The following is a 20,046-nucleotide window of genomic DNA, read 5'->3' as shown; positions in this document are numbered from 1 at the left end:
ATCCCCTTTTCTCTTTATTCTGGCAATGGAAGGACTAAATGACATGCTCAGAACAGCCCAAATGAAAGGATGGATAAGAGGTTTCAATGCCAACATGAATGATAGACAGGGCTTGGCCATATCACACTTGCAATATGCTGATGACACCCTGATTTTTTGTGATGCAGAGAGATGCCAACTAAAGTATTTAAGAATCATCTTGATATTGTTCGAAGCCATCTCAGGATTACACATCAACTTGGGGAAAAGTTTCATTTACCCCGTTACTAAGGTGCCTAACATATATGCGTTAACAAATATCCTGGGGGGAAAGATAGGAGAACTTCCCACAGTGTACCTTGGCATGCCCTTGGGGATAAGAGCAAGTCAAAAGGCATATGGAACAATGTTCTGGAGAAATGTGAGAAGAAGCAAATTTTTGTCTCTAGGTGGAAGAGTTACTCTCATCAACAGTGTGTTGGATGCCATGCCTACATACATGATGTCAGTTTTCCCAATGCCTGCAAATATGATTGACAGAACGGATGCTATCAGGAATTTTTTTTTGTGGCAAGGGAACTGTGATCCTAATGAGCACAAATATCATCTTGTAAAGTGGGATGAAGTCATTCAAAGCAAAAAAGTAGGGGTCTGGGGATAACGAACCTAAAACTGCAGAATCGAAGCCTTCTAATGAAATGGCTATGGAGATTTGCATCACAGGAACAAGCACTGTGGAAGGAAAGGAGACAATCAAGGCTAGGTTTGGAATGGAGAACTAATGGACTACCTACATACCCACACAACCGTATGGGACTGGAGTATGGAGGTCTATCAAAAGTCAGTGGATCAAGTTTGCAAACAATTGTAAAATCAAGGTGGGAAATGGGGAAAAACACTATTTTGGGAAGATGTGTGGGCTGGACAAGAAATTTTGAAGAACAAGTATCCTGACTTGTTCAACCTGAGTCTTCAAAAGGTATCCACAATTAGAGAAATGAGAGACAATCAAGGGTGGGATCTCAGGTTTAGGAGACACTTGAACGACTGGGAAATCAACAGTGTGGCTGAACTACTCGATACTCTGGAGCAATACAAAGATTTTACTCCCAATGAGGACAATCTATTTTGGCTACTAGACAAGCAAGGCAGATTTTCAGTTGGTTCAACTTACAAGACATCACAAAGATCTGGAAAGTCAAGGTACCCTTCAAGGTTGCATGTTTCACTTGGCTACTAGCCAAATAGGCCACACTCACCCAGGACAACCTTATGAAAAGAGGACGTCAATTTTGCTCTAGGTGCTCTTTTTGTGAATGTGAGATTGAGACAATAAATCATCTCTTTCTACATTGTAGAGAGACTGTGAAGTTATGGCAGATTTTCATTAATTTAAGAGGCATAAGCTGGACTATGCCAAGGAGCATCAAAGAGGCTCTAGCTTGCTGGAATGGAGATGGGAATCAGTCGGGACACAGGGAGAGATGGAAGATTGTCCCAGCCTGCATTTGGTGGACTATATGGATGGAAAGGAACCAAAGATATTTCGAAAACAAGAGCTGCTCTCTGCAGAAACTGAAGATGAACTGTCTAGTCCTTTTCTTTTTTTGGTGTAAACACGAATATCCTCGAGAAGAAGAGGATATTCCTAGTATTTTAGATTATTTAGGAAGCTTAGTAGGGACACCTCTCCATCTGTAATTTTGTTGTAAGTATTACTGGAATACTTTTCTGAGTATTCCTTTGTTCATAATACAAGTTACCTTCTTAAAAAAAAAAAAAGGTAGGAAGAATTTGACTCGCATTTGATATTTGCTCTAGCAAACCACATTACTCTTGTACAATCATCATGAATGACACAAACCATCTAGCATTAGGTGTTAGGAATGGGAGAGGCCCCCAAATATCACTATGAATAAAGAGAAAATGGAGTTTGACATCTTTTGTGGCTAATTCGAAAGAAAACACATTTGTGTTTTGCAATTTTACAATCATCACAATGGAAAGACTCAACAATCAAATCTTTGAACAAAGATAGAAACATCATTTTGATTACATTAAAGGAGGGCTGACCTAACTGACGATGATAAACCATACTTTCTCTTTATTAGACATAATAGATTCAAACAAGAATGAACTAGATAGGGAATTCTTAGCTGTATCTTCACTATTGTGGAAATCTAGACAATAAAGACCACCTTTCTCACTAGCACGCCCAATCATCTCCTTCGTGTTCTGTTCCTGAAATAAGCAATATGAAGGAAAGGTAGTTACTTGGCATTTGGAATCTTTGGTGAGTTCCTGGACTGAAATGAGATTTGCAGAAAATTTTGGGACATGAAGGACATCTTTAAGTATCATTAAATACCCTAGTGGTATGTCTCCTTGTCCTCGAGGAGACTGATTCAGACCAGAGAGTGACTTGCGCAATCGACATACTAGACTCCCCCTGAGCATCAAAACCAGGTGGTTGCTCCATATAGATTTCTTCCTCAAGATCACCATGCAGAAAAGCATTCTTAATGTCCAACTGATGAAGAGGCCAATGACAAACGACAACCATAGATAGAAAAGACGGACATATGCTATTTTAGCCACGGGAGCGGAAGTGTCACTATAATCTAGCCTAAATATCTGAGTATACCCTTTAGCAACAAGGTGAGCCTTAAGCCGATCAACCTGACCATCTGAACCAATTTTGAGGGGAGTATGGATAAGTAGTCTGGTGAATAATGCCTTGGTGAGTCACGAACTCCTAAAATTGAGAGGATATGTATTCTAAGTCATTATCACTATGAAAAGTATGAGTAGAAGAAACACGGAACTGATTTTGTATTACAACAAAGAAACTTTTGAATATAGAAAATTCCTTGGAACGATCTTTCATTAAGAAAACCCAAGTGCATCTTGAATAATCATTAAGTGAAACTAACAAAATAACAAAATTCTAAGGTTGAATCGACTCTACTAGCACCCCAAGTATAAGATTGAATTAATGAAAAAATAGACTCTGAACGACCCTCAATACTACGTGAAAATGTAGCACGAGTGTGTTTCCCAAGTTGACACGACTCACAATCTAATGTGGATAAACTAGACTAACTAGGCACCATCTTTTGTAGCTTGGATAAACTCGGATGTCCCAAACGTTAGTGGATTAGGTCTAAAGGATCTATAATGGAGCATGCTGGGAAGGAATTTGAAGAGGTAAGATAGTAGAGGCCTTGTGATTCATGTCCTATGCCAATCATCTGTCCTGTACTATAGTCCTGCATGAGAAAAAACTCATCAAGAAATTTTATACCACAATGTAGGGCACGTGTCAAACGACTAACAGATGCCTGATTCAAAAGGAGAACCAAGGACATAAAGAACAGAGTCTAGAGTGATAGAAGATAGGTGTTTGGCTTTTCCAACCCCTTTTGGTTTTGTTTGGATCCCATTAGCTAAATTAATAGGAGGAAGAGATTGTGAATAAACAATATTAGTCAAAAGTGATTTGTTACCTGGAATATGATCAGAAGCACCTGAGTTCATTACCCATGATCCAAGAGTACTAGACTATGAAACACAAGCAAAAGAAATACCCGCAACAGAAACATTAGGTTGAGCAACCGAAGCTACTTGCGGAGGTGTTTCTTTACTTGCTCGATACTGAAGGAACTCATCATATTTTCCACTCTCCCTGTCGGACCAAACGAATCGGTCTGGGGGGGGCCTGGGTTCCAACCAGGGGTTCTATTCCTTTAAAGATTATCTTTTCCATATTAGCCGAAGCTTCTGGGAAGGATAACCGATATCGGGATAGAACTAGAGATTATAACAAGATATTAGTTCTTGACCAATAGTGAAGTAGCCTTTAACAGCTACAACACAATTGACCTTCGAACACAACCCTTGTTAGTGCTCCATTCGACATCCTTAGAATTAACCAAACAACCAAATTACCCTTATTATTCAAATAAAATCAATTTGTGTGCTCGGAAAATCCTAATTGGAAAGTTGGAAGACTTTCCAACCGGGACTGATAATCCCGGATGATGCCAAAAAAAAAACGATTTCACTTTCAAATAAAATAGTACGAGTTGTAAAAGCGTAAGAGCTATATAGAACCACCTTTGGCCGGCCTCACATCTTCCCATCCTCTACTTAGTTGTCTCAATTACATCGATCCTAAACTACGTCCAACCAAGTATTCTTGCCCTTACCCTTTCGGTCGAGCACAACCTCCCGAGCGGAACTCATCATATTATGTCTGAGCAATATGAGCATCATTGGATGGTCAATCAGGCTGAGCAATAAATGGTACTTGTGGAGATGTCTACTTACTTGCACGATTCTGAAGGAACTCATTATATTCCTTTAGAGCAATAGGATCATAGCTAGGTGGTGGACCGTGCAAAGTATAACATATGTCACGAGTGTGTCCAATTTTATGACGATAGCTACACTTGGATAGAGGTTTCCTAAAGGTCCTCCTCCTTGCTGATTGTCCATAGATGGATATGTTCATTTTTCTATGGTTTGAGATGCAAGAATAGAGGAGTTAACAGTGAGTGATGAAACTACTTTGTGACTAGGAGGCGCACAAGATGAAGTAGGCGATGGAATAATTCATCAATTGTAGGAACCGTTGGATTGGCTAGAATCTGGTCACACACAGATTAGGGTCAGTAGGAAGTCTAGAAAGTGTAAGAACTAGAAATAATGTTTGCCTATGCTCTTGTTGCTTTTCCACGTTTGTAGTGATTGACATCAAAGTTTCAAATTCCTCCATGACTTCTTGTACCTATCCCAAGTAAGTAGACATGTCGGATTCTTGTTTCTTTAAGTTGTCATCCGAGATATCACATCATAGAACCGAGATATGTCACTAGTGTATAAAGCTCATGCTTTTTCCCAAACTGAATAACATGTCTGGAATGGACGAAACAAGGGCATCAACTTTGAATCAAAAGAGCGCCAAAGGAGACTACATAATTGAGCATCCACTTTCTCCCATTGTGCTTTGACTTTTGCATCCTCATCACTGAATTGTCTTTTCATCTAACACACAAGCATTGTTTGTTAAGTGATCTTGAACGCCTTGACCCTTGCACCACAACTCAACTGTGGAAGCCCAAGCTAAATAGTTTGTACTTTCCATTAATGGTGCTGAAGTGATTATAGATCTTGTACTTCCAATCCCCGTATTTTTGGAGCCAAGAACATCACAACCAAAAGATATTTTTCAAAATTTGACGTGAAAATAGTAAGAAACTTGCTGGAAACTGCTGGAATCAGCCTACAGTGCCTGGAAACTGCTTGGAAATTCTGTTTTCACCGGGAACTTGCCGGAAACTGCCTGGAAATTGCCGGAACCCTATTTCCAGCGATCGGTTCTGGAGAAAACTGGATGGGTTTGATCGGAAATACTGGACGACCCCAACAGAAAAAAACAGCTAAAAAAAAAAGAGACCAGAGCGGCCCTCATGTGCTGGTGTGTGATCTAGATCTCGCCGGAAAACTTCCACCTTCGAACGGCACGTGAGTTTTTTTTTTCCGGTAGTACTGGCTGGGGTTTGGTCTCCTGAGCTTCCCGAGCCTCGTGATGGTGTTGATTTTTGCACAACACCTTCAGAATGAAAGATGACACAACTCAGCCCTAACCGTCGCTAGAATTTGACACGGTGACTTGAAGTTTCTCACCAATGCTCTGATACCATGTGAGAAATATAGAAGATAATATTATTGAATTGTATATCAAATTGTTACATAAAGACCCTATTTATAGACACTACATTAGACTAATTTTCCAACTAGGATTCCTATTCCTATTCGAAGAATTTTACTGATGAGATAAGCAGTCAGTGCACACTGATTACATGCTTCTGGTGTTCAGATTTTTTCGCTCATCTCAAAGAAAGAACATTTTGGCCATCCCTTTATAGTATCGTACTAGAATTATGAATATAGCATTGGCCATCCCTTTGAAGTATCATACTAGAAATATGAATATAGCAGTCTTATATAACTCTTTTGGTTCTTGGTGTTTTTGGAACATTTTCACGTTCTTTGATCAGCAATTAATAGTTTTTGAACTTTGGTTATTAGTTGTAATGGTTTGTTTCATTATCTTATTTAGGTACTGGGAGGCTTTGATGCATCAAATTATGTAACTGAGAGGCAATGGGCTACTGCTTCAGATGGCACACAGATACCTATATCAATAATCTATCAAAAAAATCTTGTAAAACTTGATAGTTCAGATCCATTGCTTCTTTATGGTTATGGATCCTACGAGGTGATTTACTTGCTAATTATTGAGTAACTAAATGTGGAGTACTACTCTGTATTTGTCCTTCCTTTTCTTGTTTATCTGAAGGAAGACGGTCAATATCTCTTTGTTGTGGTTAAGCTAAGTGCAGTGTGGTCGTATCTGATGGTTTCTGAACACTGTGTTTTACAGAATCTCACAGATCTTAGATGGAGAAGTTGTGACATGTCTTTTTTTTTTTGTACTGATGACCATTTGTGTAAATGGAACAAAAGTTTGTGAAGTTTACTCTTTGTAGAAAAATACTGCGGGTAAAAAATGCAAAGTTACATGAAATGATCTGATAATACAATGTATATGTCACCTGAGTTCAGGAGTTAAAATGCCATTTTTTAAAAGAATGAATTGATTGTGTAGCCAATGGGTATTCACGTATGGTTTTAATTTGATAGTCTTTGATATACACTATCAGACGAATCCTTTTGTTTTTTTCTTTTTAAAGGAGGGTACAAGAAAAGCGTACACGTTGTCCTCGGTACAAATGAAAATTCATCAACAACTGATTGCTTTCTAATTGTATTGATGTGAATTCTTCAGTCTATCAATTGTGGAATTCCTGAGATTTATATTTTGTGCAAGGTCACAGCCATTAATATGTTGTTCAATACTTTTAGCTTGATCATTCTTTGCTGACACTGCAAATGTCATATTCCTAACAGATATGTATTGATCCCACTTTCAAGGCGTCACACTTTTCTCTGTTAGACAGGGGTTTCATTTACGCTATTGCTCACATTCGTGGAGGTGGTGAAATGGGGAGGCAGTGGTATGAAAATGGGAAACTGTTGAAAAAGAAAAATACTTTCACAGATTTCATTGCTTGTGCAGAATATTTAATAGACAAGAAGTACTGTTCCAAGGAAAAGCTTTGTATCAATGGAAGAAGTGCAGGTGGATTGCTGATCGGTGCTGTTGTTAACATGTGTCCTAATTTGTTCAAAGCCGCTGTTGCTGGGGTTCCTTTTGTAGATGTTGTAACTACAATGCTTGATCCAACTATTCCTTTAACAACTTCAGAGTGGGAGGTTAGATCTCTTTAATTTAAATCCGCGTATGTCTTACTTTAATGAGAAATATTAAGTGGCATGACATTCATTGGTGTGGATTCTCCATTTGAAATCACTTAGATGATCAATACGAGGATATCATTACAACAATGTATCTGAGAGTGAATTTTTGTGGTAATGGCATTGGAATTTATGCCTCAGATTTCCAGTGGATAAACTGTAACTGTAGTAGTAAATTTTTTGTAACGTGGATCTAAATGTGCATAAGGTGTATTTGAGGAGTTGTGAGAACCAGATTGTGAGACTTGGAAGATGAATATTTTGAAGTTTGTGATTGATGTTTAATCTATTCATTTGCTACAGGAATGGGGTGATCCACGTCAGGAAGAATTCTATTCCTACATGAAGTCATATTCCCCTGTTGATAATGTAAGTAATATATCCGTCTCCCAAAAAAACTACTTAAGGTTTGTGCATTGAGCAACACAATCAGGAAAGTACACTTATGTTAACAACTCAACATGCCTTTGCGTTTTTCTTTTTTCCTTTTCCTCTTACAGGTCAAAGCACAGAATTATCCAGACATTCTTGTTACAGCTGGCTTGAATGGTAAGTGAAATGGAAGCTGGTGCAGCAGTTTCCAGTTTTGAAGATATATGATAGGAAAGGAAAAAAGTGTTTGGGGAGGGTGGTAAAGGGCCTTGGTAATGTTCATTTCCTCAAACTTGCTTTTGAATTCTGGAGGGAGTTGGCTCCATTAACAGTTGTGAAACTAGTAATGTTACATGGAAGTGACTGTCTTGGGACTCTAAGGCCCAACATATCTATCAAATATGAGTAGTATAGAATTTAGAGGCTCAATATATCCACACGGAAGGTGTATGTAGTACATTCCGGGTATAAAATTATAGAAGGTTGTGTGAGATGGTTTTTTATGTCCTATGTAGACCTCTAAACGCATCAGTCTGTTCTTCCATGTGTGACACTGGTGAGTAAAAGTATTTAAATGCAATGAATACGCGTAAGATGGCATGGACTGAAGTTGCTTACAGTTTCTTGGTTAGAATCCATGAGGAACTCAGCGAAGAATGGAATACGCGAAAGCAAAGTATCCATATAGGTAAAAGGCCAACTAATTGGGATCAAGGTTGGTTCGTTGTTGGTACACTTAGATTTAATAGCATTAGGAGTCTTTGTTTGGAGACTAGTATGTCAGTCCAGGGATAAAAAATGAGATGTGAAGAATTCCTAGTTCTAAAGAACCATAATTTGTCTTATAGGACAAGTTACCGAGTTTTGAAAAAAAGGTTCCAAATGAAGCTTATTGGATATAGTTAGATCATAAGCCAAAGCCAATTTTCTTGCAATGATGCACAGCAGTAATTTTTTTATGCTTCAGAAATTGATCGCCTTTAAAGCTGGCAGTTTAAACTGTCTGACTTCTGGAGTTAATTACTTAAACAAATGATGGCTTATTTGTTTGACTCCTCATCTCTCTGGTGATGAACTATGGACACTTCTAACTAAATTAGAAAACCAGTAATTTTATTCAGAGATACATCTTGGGATGACTTCTTTTCAGTTTCTTCTCATTTAATGCTACTATACTTTAATATGCTTTGCTAGTACTGTCAATCCACAGGAGAAAAAGATTAAGAGTTTCTCAGCAAATGTCAACTTCCGATAAAATCATATACTTAGAACACTGTCAACATTTCAGGTCATCAAAGCGTTAATTCTGATACTTAGCTAATTTGTATTATTTCGTTTTTATAATCTAGTAGCAAATGATTGCTTTTCCTGTAGAGTTTTTAGATTCAGAACAGGATAAATGCAAAATAAGATATTTGTATCTTATCAAAAAGACAGTCATAAGATTCGAGTTCATTTAATTAATATGATCTCATCTTTGTGATCCAGCGTAATTTTCTGTAGTCCATAAGTATGTACTTATCTTTTGTAGCAACTAAGGATAATTGCTTATGAATATGGACAAAATCAGTTCAGACTGATATAATGGTTTATATCTGTCGTAACATAAACTTGGTGAAACAACCATGAAATAAAGGAGTAATCTCCTGTCACTTGTTTAGATATTTCTACTTTTGATTTAATATGAGGTCTTAAATTGTGACAGATCCACGTGTTATGTACTCTGAGCCAGCGAAGTTTGTGGCCAAGTTGAGAGATATGAAGACGAATGATAATTTACTCTTGTTCAAATGTGAAATGGGTGCAGGACATTTTTCAAAATCTGGAAGGTATGATTTTATAACTAGCTTTATGACCTAAATCATTTGGATAAGAAATGACAGGATTTTCCTTCCAGTGGAACTTGCATCTTTTTCGTTTTTTTTTGGGAACTGTAACATTTGTATTTATATCAGTACTTAGGTAGTACTGGAAAAACGATATTTACATTTAAAGGAAGTAGAACTCTTCCCAGGAGCTAAACCTAACTCTAGATGGACCCTAAAACATCCAGAATTGCCGCAGTCTCATTAGAGTAAATATTTGTACACCAAAAGCAGAACAACAAAATACATTTAAGTTTAATATCCTGATTATTGCTACTCCCGTTCTTAAAACATCTGTCATCCTTTCTCTCCTTATAGTCAGTCCACCAGATGCAGGCAAGGATAATCCTCCATCTGTCTTTGTTTTCTTGCTCCAAAACCAGCTTCCTCCCAACTGAAAAGAGTCTCATCAATCTTACAAGGTATTATCCAAGAGATGCCTCTGAGATTGAAGAAAATCTGCCACAGTTGGTCAGTGATTTTACAGTGTAGGAATAGATGCCTCACTGTCTCTGCATCCTTTCCACATCAAGAACATCTATTGCATAAAGAGATTCTCCTCTTTGCACATTGTTAAGAGTCAAAACAGCCTCATTAGCTAGAAGCCAAGTGAAACATGCCACTTTGTGAGGCACTTTGGCTTTCTAGATGTGCTTCCAAGGCCATTTAGTATTCTGAGAACCAGTTTGGTTTGTCAGCTTGTATCCCTCCTACACCTCATATATAGCTTTGCTGTGCCCATGCCACCGTAAATAGTCCTCTCCCCTCCAGGTTTTTTGGTTACTTAGTTTAGAGTTTCCGATGCCTATATGATAACAGAACATCAGAAAACCAGGAGATCACTTTGGGTCTCAAGCAAAAATCTCTTGTTTAGAAAATCTTACCAATCCTATGAAAGCTCTAACCAAATTCTGAGATGTTTTTTGGATCTGAAGTATAATTTCTGCTTTCTGGAGTAAAGATCATCCAGTGCTATTAAAAGCCATTTATTCGCCCATTAAGCAATGAAATATAGGGTGAGGGTTCCTTGCTTCACACTGGTGGGAGTAAAGCAACTTCAATGAAATGTGCTCTTCATACGGTAGGACGGAAGGGGATTTTTTTTTTTTTTGCATTTGACTTAAAAGGTTAAAGAAAATAAGAAAGACAAAATAGGGCCTTTTGCTATCTAAGAACTTGGATTCCTCCTTAGATAATGCTTTCGTGCTCTATTTATAATTATAATGAAGTAATGAAATTTTGTGGATATGCATCCTGTAGATCTCATCAGAGTACAATTCAGGCAATAAATTGGTGTTCTTTAATGTTCTTTGCCATCCCTAACCATAATACAGTGAGCCTACCAAATCCAAAAAGTATTCTGCATTATCCACAATTTTCTGTGTATACCAACAAAAAAGCTTCACTAGACATCTAGACTTTAGGACAGATGAAGACGTTGAGATTCCTCCAAAGCATATCAGGTTTTCTCTCCTTCCATAGACACCAAAAGATGGTCAGATAAATCATCTATCAAATCTTTCTGGAGTCTTTGGCTTCCTATTTACCCCAATCGCATAAATGCTTCCATTATTTTGCTTGCTATAACCCATGGCAGACCAAACTGATTCAAAAACATGTTCCAAATGTTCTTGCAATTGTGCAGTGGAGAAATAAGTGCAAATGCCTTCTGTTTCTTCATTTCACATGTAACACCTGCTGCACAGAACCATTCCTCTTCTTCTGATGTTATCTTGTGTGAGACAGACATTTAATGAGGCTAATGTGTAAAACATGCCAGTTTTACTGGAAAGATTAGTTTTCCAGGGCCAATTTTCCATATATCTGCTGGTAAAATGCTGTAATTTATTGCATAGTTTTACTGATAAGGTACCTTTCGCATTGCTGCCCCATTTCATTTTGCCTCTACTTCGCAATTCTATCAGCTGTTGAGCTCCCAATATTGTCAATTCCTTCTGAAAACAATATTCCGTGTGCTCTGAATTACTTCATTGTTTGTTGATATATTTCTAGTGAGCAGTGCCATTTGGTGTACTTGATATTCTTGGGTGCAATGGCTTTCTTCCCTATCCTTGGTAATTATAACTAGTTTCCATTGGGTCCCATTGTCATTGTTGCATCTCCACAACCATTTCATAAGTAGACTTTCTTGTGTGCTGCCAATTTTACTCCTGTTCCTTCATTCTATTTTGGTAGTCTACTTTGTCCCATTTCACCAGACTGTACTTGTATTGACTGTTGTTGCCATCCCATAAGAACCTCCTCCTGATTTGGTCCACTTTCGTCAATACTCAATACCTTGCTGAGAATAGGGAATAATAACATTAGGTATGTGAGTTTGCTGTCCAATGTGATGTGAGTCAATCTTCCATCCATTGAGAGGTATTGCCTTTTCTAGCTTGCAAGTCTTTCAAGCTTTTCCATGATAGTTGGCTTAGCATCCCCATAGATGACTTGTAACCAGTTGGAATATCATCGACAAGCCCTCTTTTCACAAATCTGAGTCTTTCCGGCTGCGAGTCATGGTGGTTTCCATCCGGATAGAGATTTTGAACTTGAAATCTCCTGCATCTACTACAACAGAGGTTAGATCTTGTCTAGGTGCCCTTTAACGCGAACCCTATCCCACCACAAATGGTTTTTAGACTGGTCTTCTCCTGTCTTTAGCCAGCTCTGCATCTCTCCCCAACTTCTCTGAAAGTGTTCCGCGACCACAGGTGGAGCAGCAAACCCAGTAATCTAAACCCAAACACGATCTGGTTGAGCTCTTTCAGAAATGCACCCTGCTGCCGCTGACACCAGTCAATTTTTAGCTCCATGTTCTGCCATCGTAATTACTTATTTTGATTCTTAGGGCCTCTTCTCTTAAGGGAAGTTCAAAGAGGAACCTAAATCATTCGTTTAATACATAGTAACCTCTCATGAAAATTTTCATTTATTGTGAACCCATCTAAGCAAATCTGAACCCGTTGGTATTTCTTGATGAACGCCTTTGAGTATTTGGACCTAACAGTTTTGGAGAGACTCCATTCTCTAAAGTAGTTTGTTTTCTACATGAATCTTGTTGACCATGGGAGGTGATGCCTTTGCACCTGATCCTTCTTCTGACCATCTTGGATACGAAGGAAAAGTTGTACAATCCTCCCTATCTAGTCATACCAATTTTCCTTGGATGAAGCCGACTCATTGATATCCAAAGACTTAGTTCCCGCTATGAAGAATAATCTCCTTGACATTTTGGATGAGTTTCAAGACAATTAAGTTAATGAATGATTGGTAATAAAATGTAATCAAGGATCAAGAAAATAATCTAATCGCCACCTTACTGGAAAAGATATAGAAACTTACCAGATTTCTAGAGTTCTTGGACCAGAAATTAATGTGTGCATCAGAATAGCTGGTGGTGAGACTGATATATGTGAGTGGTTGGCCTGAGAGTGAAAAAGTTGGTTTTCCAAGTACTCGCCTGCTGCTGGAAGAACATAGAAGAAATAAGGAAATGGGAAGAGAGGATCTGACACTTTATAGTGCGAGAGAACTATTAGTTTGAATAATAACATAATTGTTTTTTCCTCATTATCTCAGAAAAACCTTAGAAGGTGTTTGTGTCAATTTTACTAACAAAAGCGGAGTCTTTTGATGCAGAAAAAATCGTGATGTATGACTAGTTTGTTCTGTTGGGATTTTTTTTTATGGACAATAGAGTCGGAACTTAATAGATATGACCTTTACTTTCTACTCATTCATATAGGAGAAAGATGCACAGATAAATAGAGGGGCATATTCTTGTTTTGTTCAACCAAGCACTGCTACCGTGATAAGAAATTGGTATCATTAAGTTCTTATCTTGGTATGAATGCTGAGGTTCATACCAATTTCATGGTTTACCCAATCTTGGTATGAGTGCTGAGGTACACACCACAGATGTTCAGTCCTGAGCATGCACGGTAGGGGTGTTAGATCTCACAGCGGTTGAGAATTTGAAATTGGGTTTCCTTATTGGTCTTGGACAATCCTCAGTTCCTTGCCTTATGAGCTACCTTTTGAGAGCTACACCAAAGTTCATTTTTTTAATCGCGGTATCTATTAGAATAGGAATAGGTACAAAAATAATATATACCATGCTACTTAGAATATGAATAGGAACAAGAATAATATATACAATTCCTACATAGGAATAGGAACAAGAATAGTATATACAATCATACTTAGAATAGGAGTAAAAATAGGAATAGTATATAGAATCCTACGTGAAAAAGGATTGTTTTTGCAGTAGGACTTTGTGAATGGTCTGATGGAAAATAGAGAATATAGAAAGTGAACGAAGTGTTAATAAATAGCTTTTTCATGTCGTTCATGTATCCATTTGCTCAAGTTTTCAATCAAGCTCACTGTGTTTAAGGTACGTACAGAACTACAAGAATTTCCAACTTTTGGATTTTATTGTGAGATCCATGGTACAATATAGTTCAGGGTCATCGGATGTGTTTCTTCATGTAATCAATTCCACTTTCAAACTAAAATCTGTAGAGTTCCTTTCCCCTGTTGCGATTTTTGATGAAAGATTTTTTTTTTGAAAAAAAAAAAATAGAAAGAAGGAATGAAGAGAAAATTGCATATCTAATCTTCTCATAGTTTTAACCTTGCGTGTCTGATGCAGATTCGAGAAGCTCCAGGAGGATGCCTTCACCTACACTTTCATACTCAAAGCTCTCAACATGCTAGGCTCTGATCAACAATGATGAAATCATGTTGATGTATTCCTTTTTTTCAACAATTCTTAACATGAACTATTGTCTTATTTTTAGTTCAAAATCTGATTTTTGTACTCATTTTATTGACTTTGATTGGCTTCTACTATTTTGTCGACGATCCTTAACACTCTTTTATTGATCAGTTTTGGTTCCAAATCTGATGGCTGTCCGCATTAGTTTGTCTTTTCTTTTTACGTCTAATTTTGTGGAGAAGTAGTTATTGTTGCCAATGCCTTGTTTTGTTTGTTGGATGTGATTGATGTCCAGAATGGGTTTAGAAATTAAATGCATGTAATGTCATCTTGCTCTACTTATGCTCTAAACCATCAAACTGTCTTATTCGAAATTGAGAAAGGTAGTTTTCCCTAATGTAGGTGTTACTTGTTAAGAAAGAAACATGAGTGTAATATGATATATATATATATATATATATATATATATATATATATATTACATGTATGATGTCTAACATATCTTATCAATACCCTATATATATATATATAAATTGGGTGGGAGGGGATTAAACGGAGATGTTATGAATTCATTAGTTGAAGTGGATGTGTCCTCTTGATATACATGTATGATGTCTAACATATCTTATCAATACCCTATATATATATATATAAATTGGGTGGGAGGGGATTAAACGGAGATGTTATGAATTCATTAGTTGAAGTGGATGTGTCCTCTTGATATACATGTATGATGTCTAACATATCTTATCAATACCCTATATATATATATATAAATTGGGTGGGAGGGGATTAAACGGAGATGTTATGAATTCATTAGTTGAAGTGGATGTGTCCTCTTGATATACATGTATGATGTCTAACATATCTTATCAATACCCTATATATATATATATAAATTGGGTGGGAGGGGATTAAACGGAGATGTTATGAATTCATTAGTTGAAGTGGATGTGTCCTCTTGATATACATGTATGATGTCTAACATATCTTATCAATACCCTATATATATATATATAAATTGGGTGGGAGGGGATTAAACGGAGATGTTATGAATTCATTAGTTGAAGTGGATGTGTCCTCTTGATATACATGTATGATGTCTAACATATCTTATCAATACCCTATATATATATATATAAATTGGGTGGGAGGGGATTAAACGGAGATGTTATGAATTCATTAGTTGAAGTGGATGTGTCCTCTTGATATACATGTATGATGTCTAACATATCTTATCAATACCCTATATATATATATATAAATTGGGTGGGAGGGGATTAAACGGAGATGTTATGAATTCATTAGTTGAAGTGGATGTGTCCTCTTGATATACATGTATGATGTCTAACATATCTTATCAATACCCTATATATATATATATAAATTGGGTGGGAGGGGATTAAACGGAGATGTTATGAATTCATTAGTTGAAGTGGATGTGCCCTCTTGATATACATGTATGATGTCTAACATATCTTATCAATACCCTATATATATATATATAAATTGGGTGGGAGGGGATTAAACGGAGATGTTATGAATTCATTAGTTGAAGTGGATGTGCCCTCTTGATATACATGTATGATGTCTAACATATCTTATCAATACCCTATATATATATATATAAATTGGGTGGGAGGGGATTAAACGGAGATGTTATGAATTCATTAGTTGAAGTGGATGTGTCCTCTTGATATACATGTATGATGTCTAACATATCTTATCAATACCCTATATATATATATATAAATTGGGTGGGAGGGGATTAAACGGAGATGTTATGAATTCATTAGTTGAAGTGGATGTGTCCTCTTGATATACATGTATGATGTCTAACATATCTTATCAATACCCTATATATATATATATAAATTGGGTGGGAGGGGATTAAACGGAGATGTTATGAATTCATTAGTTGAAGTGGATGTGCCCTCTTGATATACATGTATGATGTCTAACATATCTTATCAATACCCTCCTAAAGAGATGTAACATTTGATGATTTCATACCATATAAAAGGGATGTTCCTCATACTTTTATAAACACGCAAGAAAGAATTAACAAAGCCATTCTCTTCCATTTTTTCCCCCAGTATCGGTATTATGTTTCTCATTTTATACCCATGTTAAAAGAAATAAAAATAATGGATGAAAGAAAGTCTTGTAGTGTTATTTTAAATACTTTGGCTAAAGTTGTAATTAATGGATGGGCGAGTCTCACACTTTTTGTTGGTTAAATTTTTTCCTAGGTCAAGTGCATGAAAAAAGGTTGGATGCTTTAAGATTATTTTTATTCTCTCAATTAATGCCATTCATTATCTTATTTTTTACTTATATCAAAATTTGTCACTTTGGCATGATAATTTTTATTTTTTGGTAAAACAGCTTTCATTCATTTCATACCAAAAAATAAGAAATACAACAATCAAATAGATGTTGATCACATATTTCTCAACCATTTTAACCTGCAAGCTGTGAGCTAAGTATTAAATATCCTCCACTAGATAAACAAGCTATTGTACTACACTTATAATAAAAGAAAGAAGTCATTATTACTGCTTAACTTTACAGACTCAAAGAGAGTTGAAGCTACAGTATGCGATTCATGGCACTCCAATCAAGTTTTGCAAAGGAAGCTTTCATTTAGCTACTTCTCTACCTTTGATATGAAAGCAAGCTATTTATCGGCATATATTATCATCTTGAAACTTGTCTCATTGAAACCTTAGTTGATTTCTTTCCCTCCAAATAACGGCCACCAACATGCCAAAACCATATGAAGCTATAACTGCATTGCGTCGCTTGCTTTTAGCCATAACATTGCTCAGGGTTGTTCTGCATTTCAGTTTGTGTATTCCTAGCCAAGTAAGAAATCGACCCCACAATCTCCTTGTAAAGGACAACCAAAAAACAGGTGCACAAAGGTTTCAAGAGGAGCATGGTGGAAAACACACTTCAAAGGGGCTTGGACACCAAAATTTTGTAATCTCTTCACTGTTGCTAATCTTTTCCAGGCTGCTAACTATCAAAAGAATTTGTAGCTAGGATGTATAGTTGGGTGCATGATAATGTTCTTCCAAGGAATATTTTGAAAACGTGGTATCAAACAAAGGTACATTTACATCTTTTGAAACTCTAGCTTTCTTCTTCAACTTCTAGAGAGAGAAATATTTGAGAGGAGGAGCTTGATCAACTTTTGAGAATTTAAGAGAATGAATAAAGTTTGGATGATATGGGGGGTTTAAAATCATTATATAGGGCTTTGGGTAGAAGGAAAAACGACATAGTATTTAGTTAAAAGAGTTAGGAAAAGACCCTACAACCCTTGACTTAAAACTACCGAGTTGGGTCACTAGAAGCCAAAAATGGGTTGTCATCAGCACCACGGCCTGTCAAACGAGTCGTGAAGAAATCTTGCCTGGCAGGGCTTTCCTATTTTGGACATAACTTTTTACTCTGAGCTTGGAACTAGGAAAACTCGATGACGTTCGAAAGAGGACTCAAAGATCTTTAATTTGATAGGTCATGGGAAACCTAATTCATTTTGTGCTAAAAGTTATGATCGTTTGAAGTTGACCCTCAACTCTAAGTCTGATAAAAACCTTTCACGAATGACTTCATGGTCCGTGTGGGGCTTCACCGGCCGTTTTGACGCCCATGGCCCTTGACCAGTGGCTAGGGGAGAATCCATACTGACTTGACCCCTTCACGACCACTTGTACAACTCGTAATCCTCACGGGCTGTCTAAAGGTCCGTGGGAGGGGGAACCTTTTTGGGCATGTTCTGCCTTCTTGTCACGAGCACCATAACGGATCGTGGTCCCCTTCATGGCCCATCTAGGGCTCTGTGGAGGGTCCCATGGTCCAGTTTTGGGCTTGTGACTTGCTCACTTTACCCCTTTCTCGAATCCGAAAGGGGGACTAATTTTGGCATGGTCTAGTTTTGCAGTGAATGAATTGTTCTTGTCTCAAGAGGATGTAATGTATATGAACTTTTCCATTAAATCCAAATCCTTCCATTTGAAACCATAAGGTAGTTACAATAATTTGATCGCTCGACACCTAACTTCTTTAGGATATTGTGTGCCTTATTCTCTTTTACTCTTGTCTCTAAAACTCCTAACACATCTACCTTTTGCTTTGCCATAAAGAGCTTCAAATCCTTCTACTTAGAGGACTGGTTAAGTCCTCTAATATTCCAAATTACAATGATCATGGAGAATGTAGACCCTGAGGGTTGCCTATTTGAGTGTTAACAGATGCAATTAATACACTAAACTTGTTAGCTAATGGAACATTTACAATAAAACTCTTTGGTTGAGCTGTTTTCCTAGCAAAGACTGAAGGACCATCTAAAGATGAGCCATTTTCTTGACCTTCCATTACTATTTGGACTTGTGTGCGTGATCGCCAACTTGTATTGGTGTACCTTTTGCCTTTCAATCCTATATAGGGAGTTGGCCTTACTTCTTTTTCATCCTCTTCTCTTCCTTCTTCCTTACCTCCTGATAAGCTCCGCCAGCCTCGGTAGCCTTACTTTGTTCCAACAATTCTCGGTTGTGTGACCAAACTTTATACATTCAACGCACTATCTTGGCCTCCATTCATACTCAACATCTTGTTGGAACTCACCATAAAGAGTTGAGATATCAATCATGTGTACGAGAGGTTGAGCCACATCCATTTTCACAAGAACTCGAGCATATGAAATCCTAGTCATAGAAGTTGTACAGACATTTGTGTGGAGAGGTTTCCCAATGGCACTAGCTACTTTACTAAGTGCTTCACTCGACCAATTTCCAATAGGAAGATCAGGAAAAGTAACCCATAGTTGAATTGTAGTGATGCAGTCAGGGTTGAATTCAAAGTTAAGTTCCTATTATTGAAGCATAAGAGGTTTATTATGAAAATAGTAAGGTCCAACTTGCAGAATTTTTTCAGAATAAGCTATAGAGTTGAATCCGAAGACAAAATATCCTCATCATGTAACATAATCTGGGGAGGGTTACTGTTTTCCAGACGCTTTGAGCAAAATTCTCCATAGATTTCAAAAGTGGGGTATCACCAACTACAAATCCAATGAGTGCAGTTTTCCGATGTTCCTCCCGCTCCTTTAAATCGTCTCCAACAATTTTCACACATTTACTACCTTCTTTGATGCTGGGGGGAATATAAGCCAGTGATTTACCCTTTTGACCAGTTCAATTGTCTTGAAGGTTCTTAGGCTCCACGGCGTAGAGTTTCAAGTATCCTATTTTTATGTTATTTCATATAAAAGTGTACAAGCTTGAAAATATATATAATTTACCTAAAATTGACATGAGAAATTTAATTGTGAGGGTAGATTTGGATAAACCTTTCCATGATCATTAGGTGCATATTAGAATCGATGACATCAACATGCAATAATTCAAGGTATCGACGTTCTCTTGATAATATTCTAAAAGTGAAGAAAAGATTTGGTGGTAAAGAAAAAATTACAGATTAAGATGAAATCAATCATGGTAAAGATAATTGCTATATATTTCTACCATATGTGGTTGAAGTATCCTTTTTCTTGTTCATGTTAGGTAATTGTTCAAGGTTAGGAACATATAATCATGAATTGAACTAGACTTTATTGAATGTGAAGGGTCATGACTAGTAAAGTTGAATTTGAACCTTTATGATCAATTATGACTAGAATCACCTAGTAATGAAGAATGTGATTAAAATACC

General features: G+C 37.1%; 1 protein-coding gene across 1 annotated transcript in view; it reads left to right on the top strand.

The window, feature by feature from the left end:
- LOC102604376 (protease 2) overlaps positions 1 to 14,514 on the top strand; it is a 36,192-nt gene extending 21,678 nt beyond the window's left edge. The window contains exons 6-11 of the mRNA XM_006345249.2: positions 6,104 to 6,262; positions 6,955 to 7,320; positions 7,666 to 7,731; positions 7,863 to 7,911; positions 9,440 to 9,563; positions 14,260 to 14,514. Coding sequence (XP_006345311.1) covers positions 6,104 to 6,262; positions 6,955 to 7,320; positions 7,666 to 7,731; positions 7,863 to 7,911; positions 9,440 to 9,563; positions 14,260 to 14,341 — 846 coding nt within the window. The 3' untranslated portion in view covers positions 14,342 to 14,514. The remainder of the gene's footprint in view (positions 1 to 6,103; positions 6,263 to 6,954; positions 7,321 to 7,665; positions 7,732 to 7,862; positions 7,912 to 9,439; positions 9,564 to 14,259) is intronic.
- The last annotated feature ends 5,532 nt before the right edge of the window (positions 14,515 to 20,046 follow it).

This window comes from Solanum tuberosum, unplaced genomic scaffold, assembly GCF_000226075.1.
Source record: "Solanum tuberosum cultivar DM 1-3 516 R44 unplaced genomic scaffold, SolTub_3.0 scf00066, whole genome shotgun sequence".
Classification (NCBI taxonomy): Eukaryota; Viridiplantae; Streptophyta; class Magnoliopsida; order Solanales; family Solanaceae; genus Solanum; species Solanum tuberosum.
This window is presented reverse-complemented; position numbering and strand designations above follow the sequence as displayed.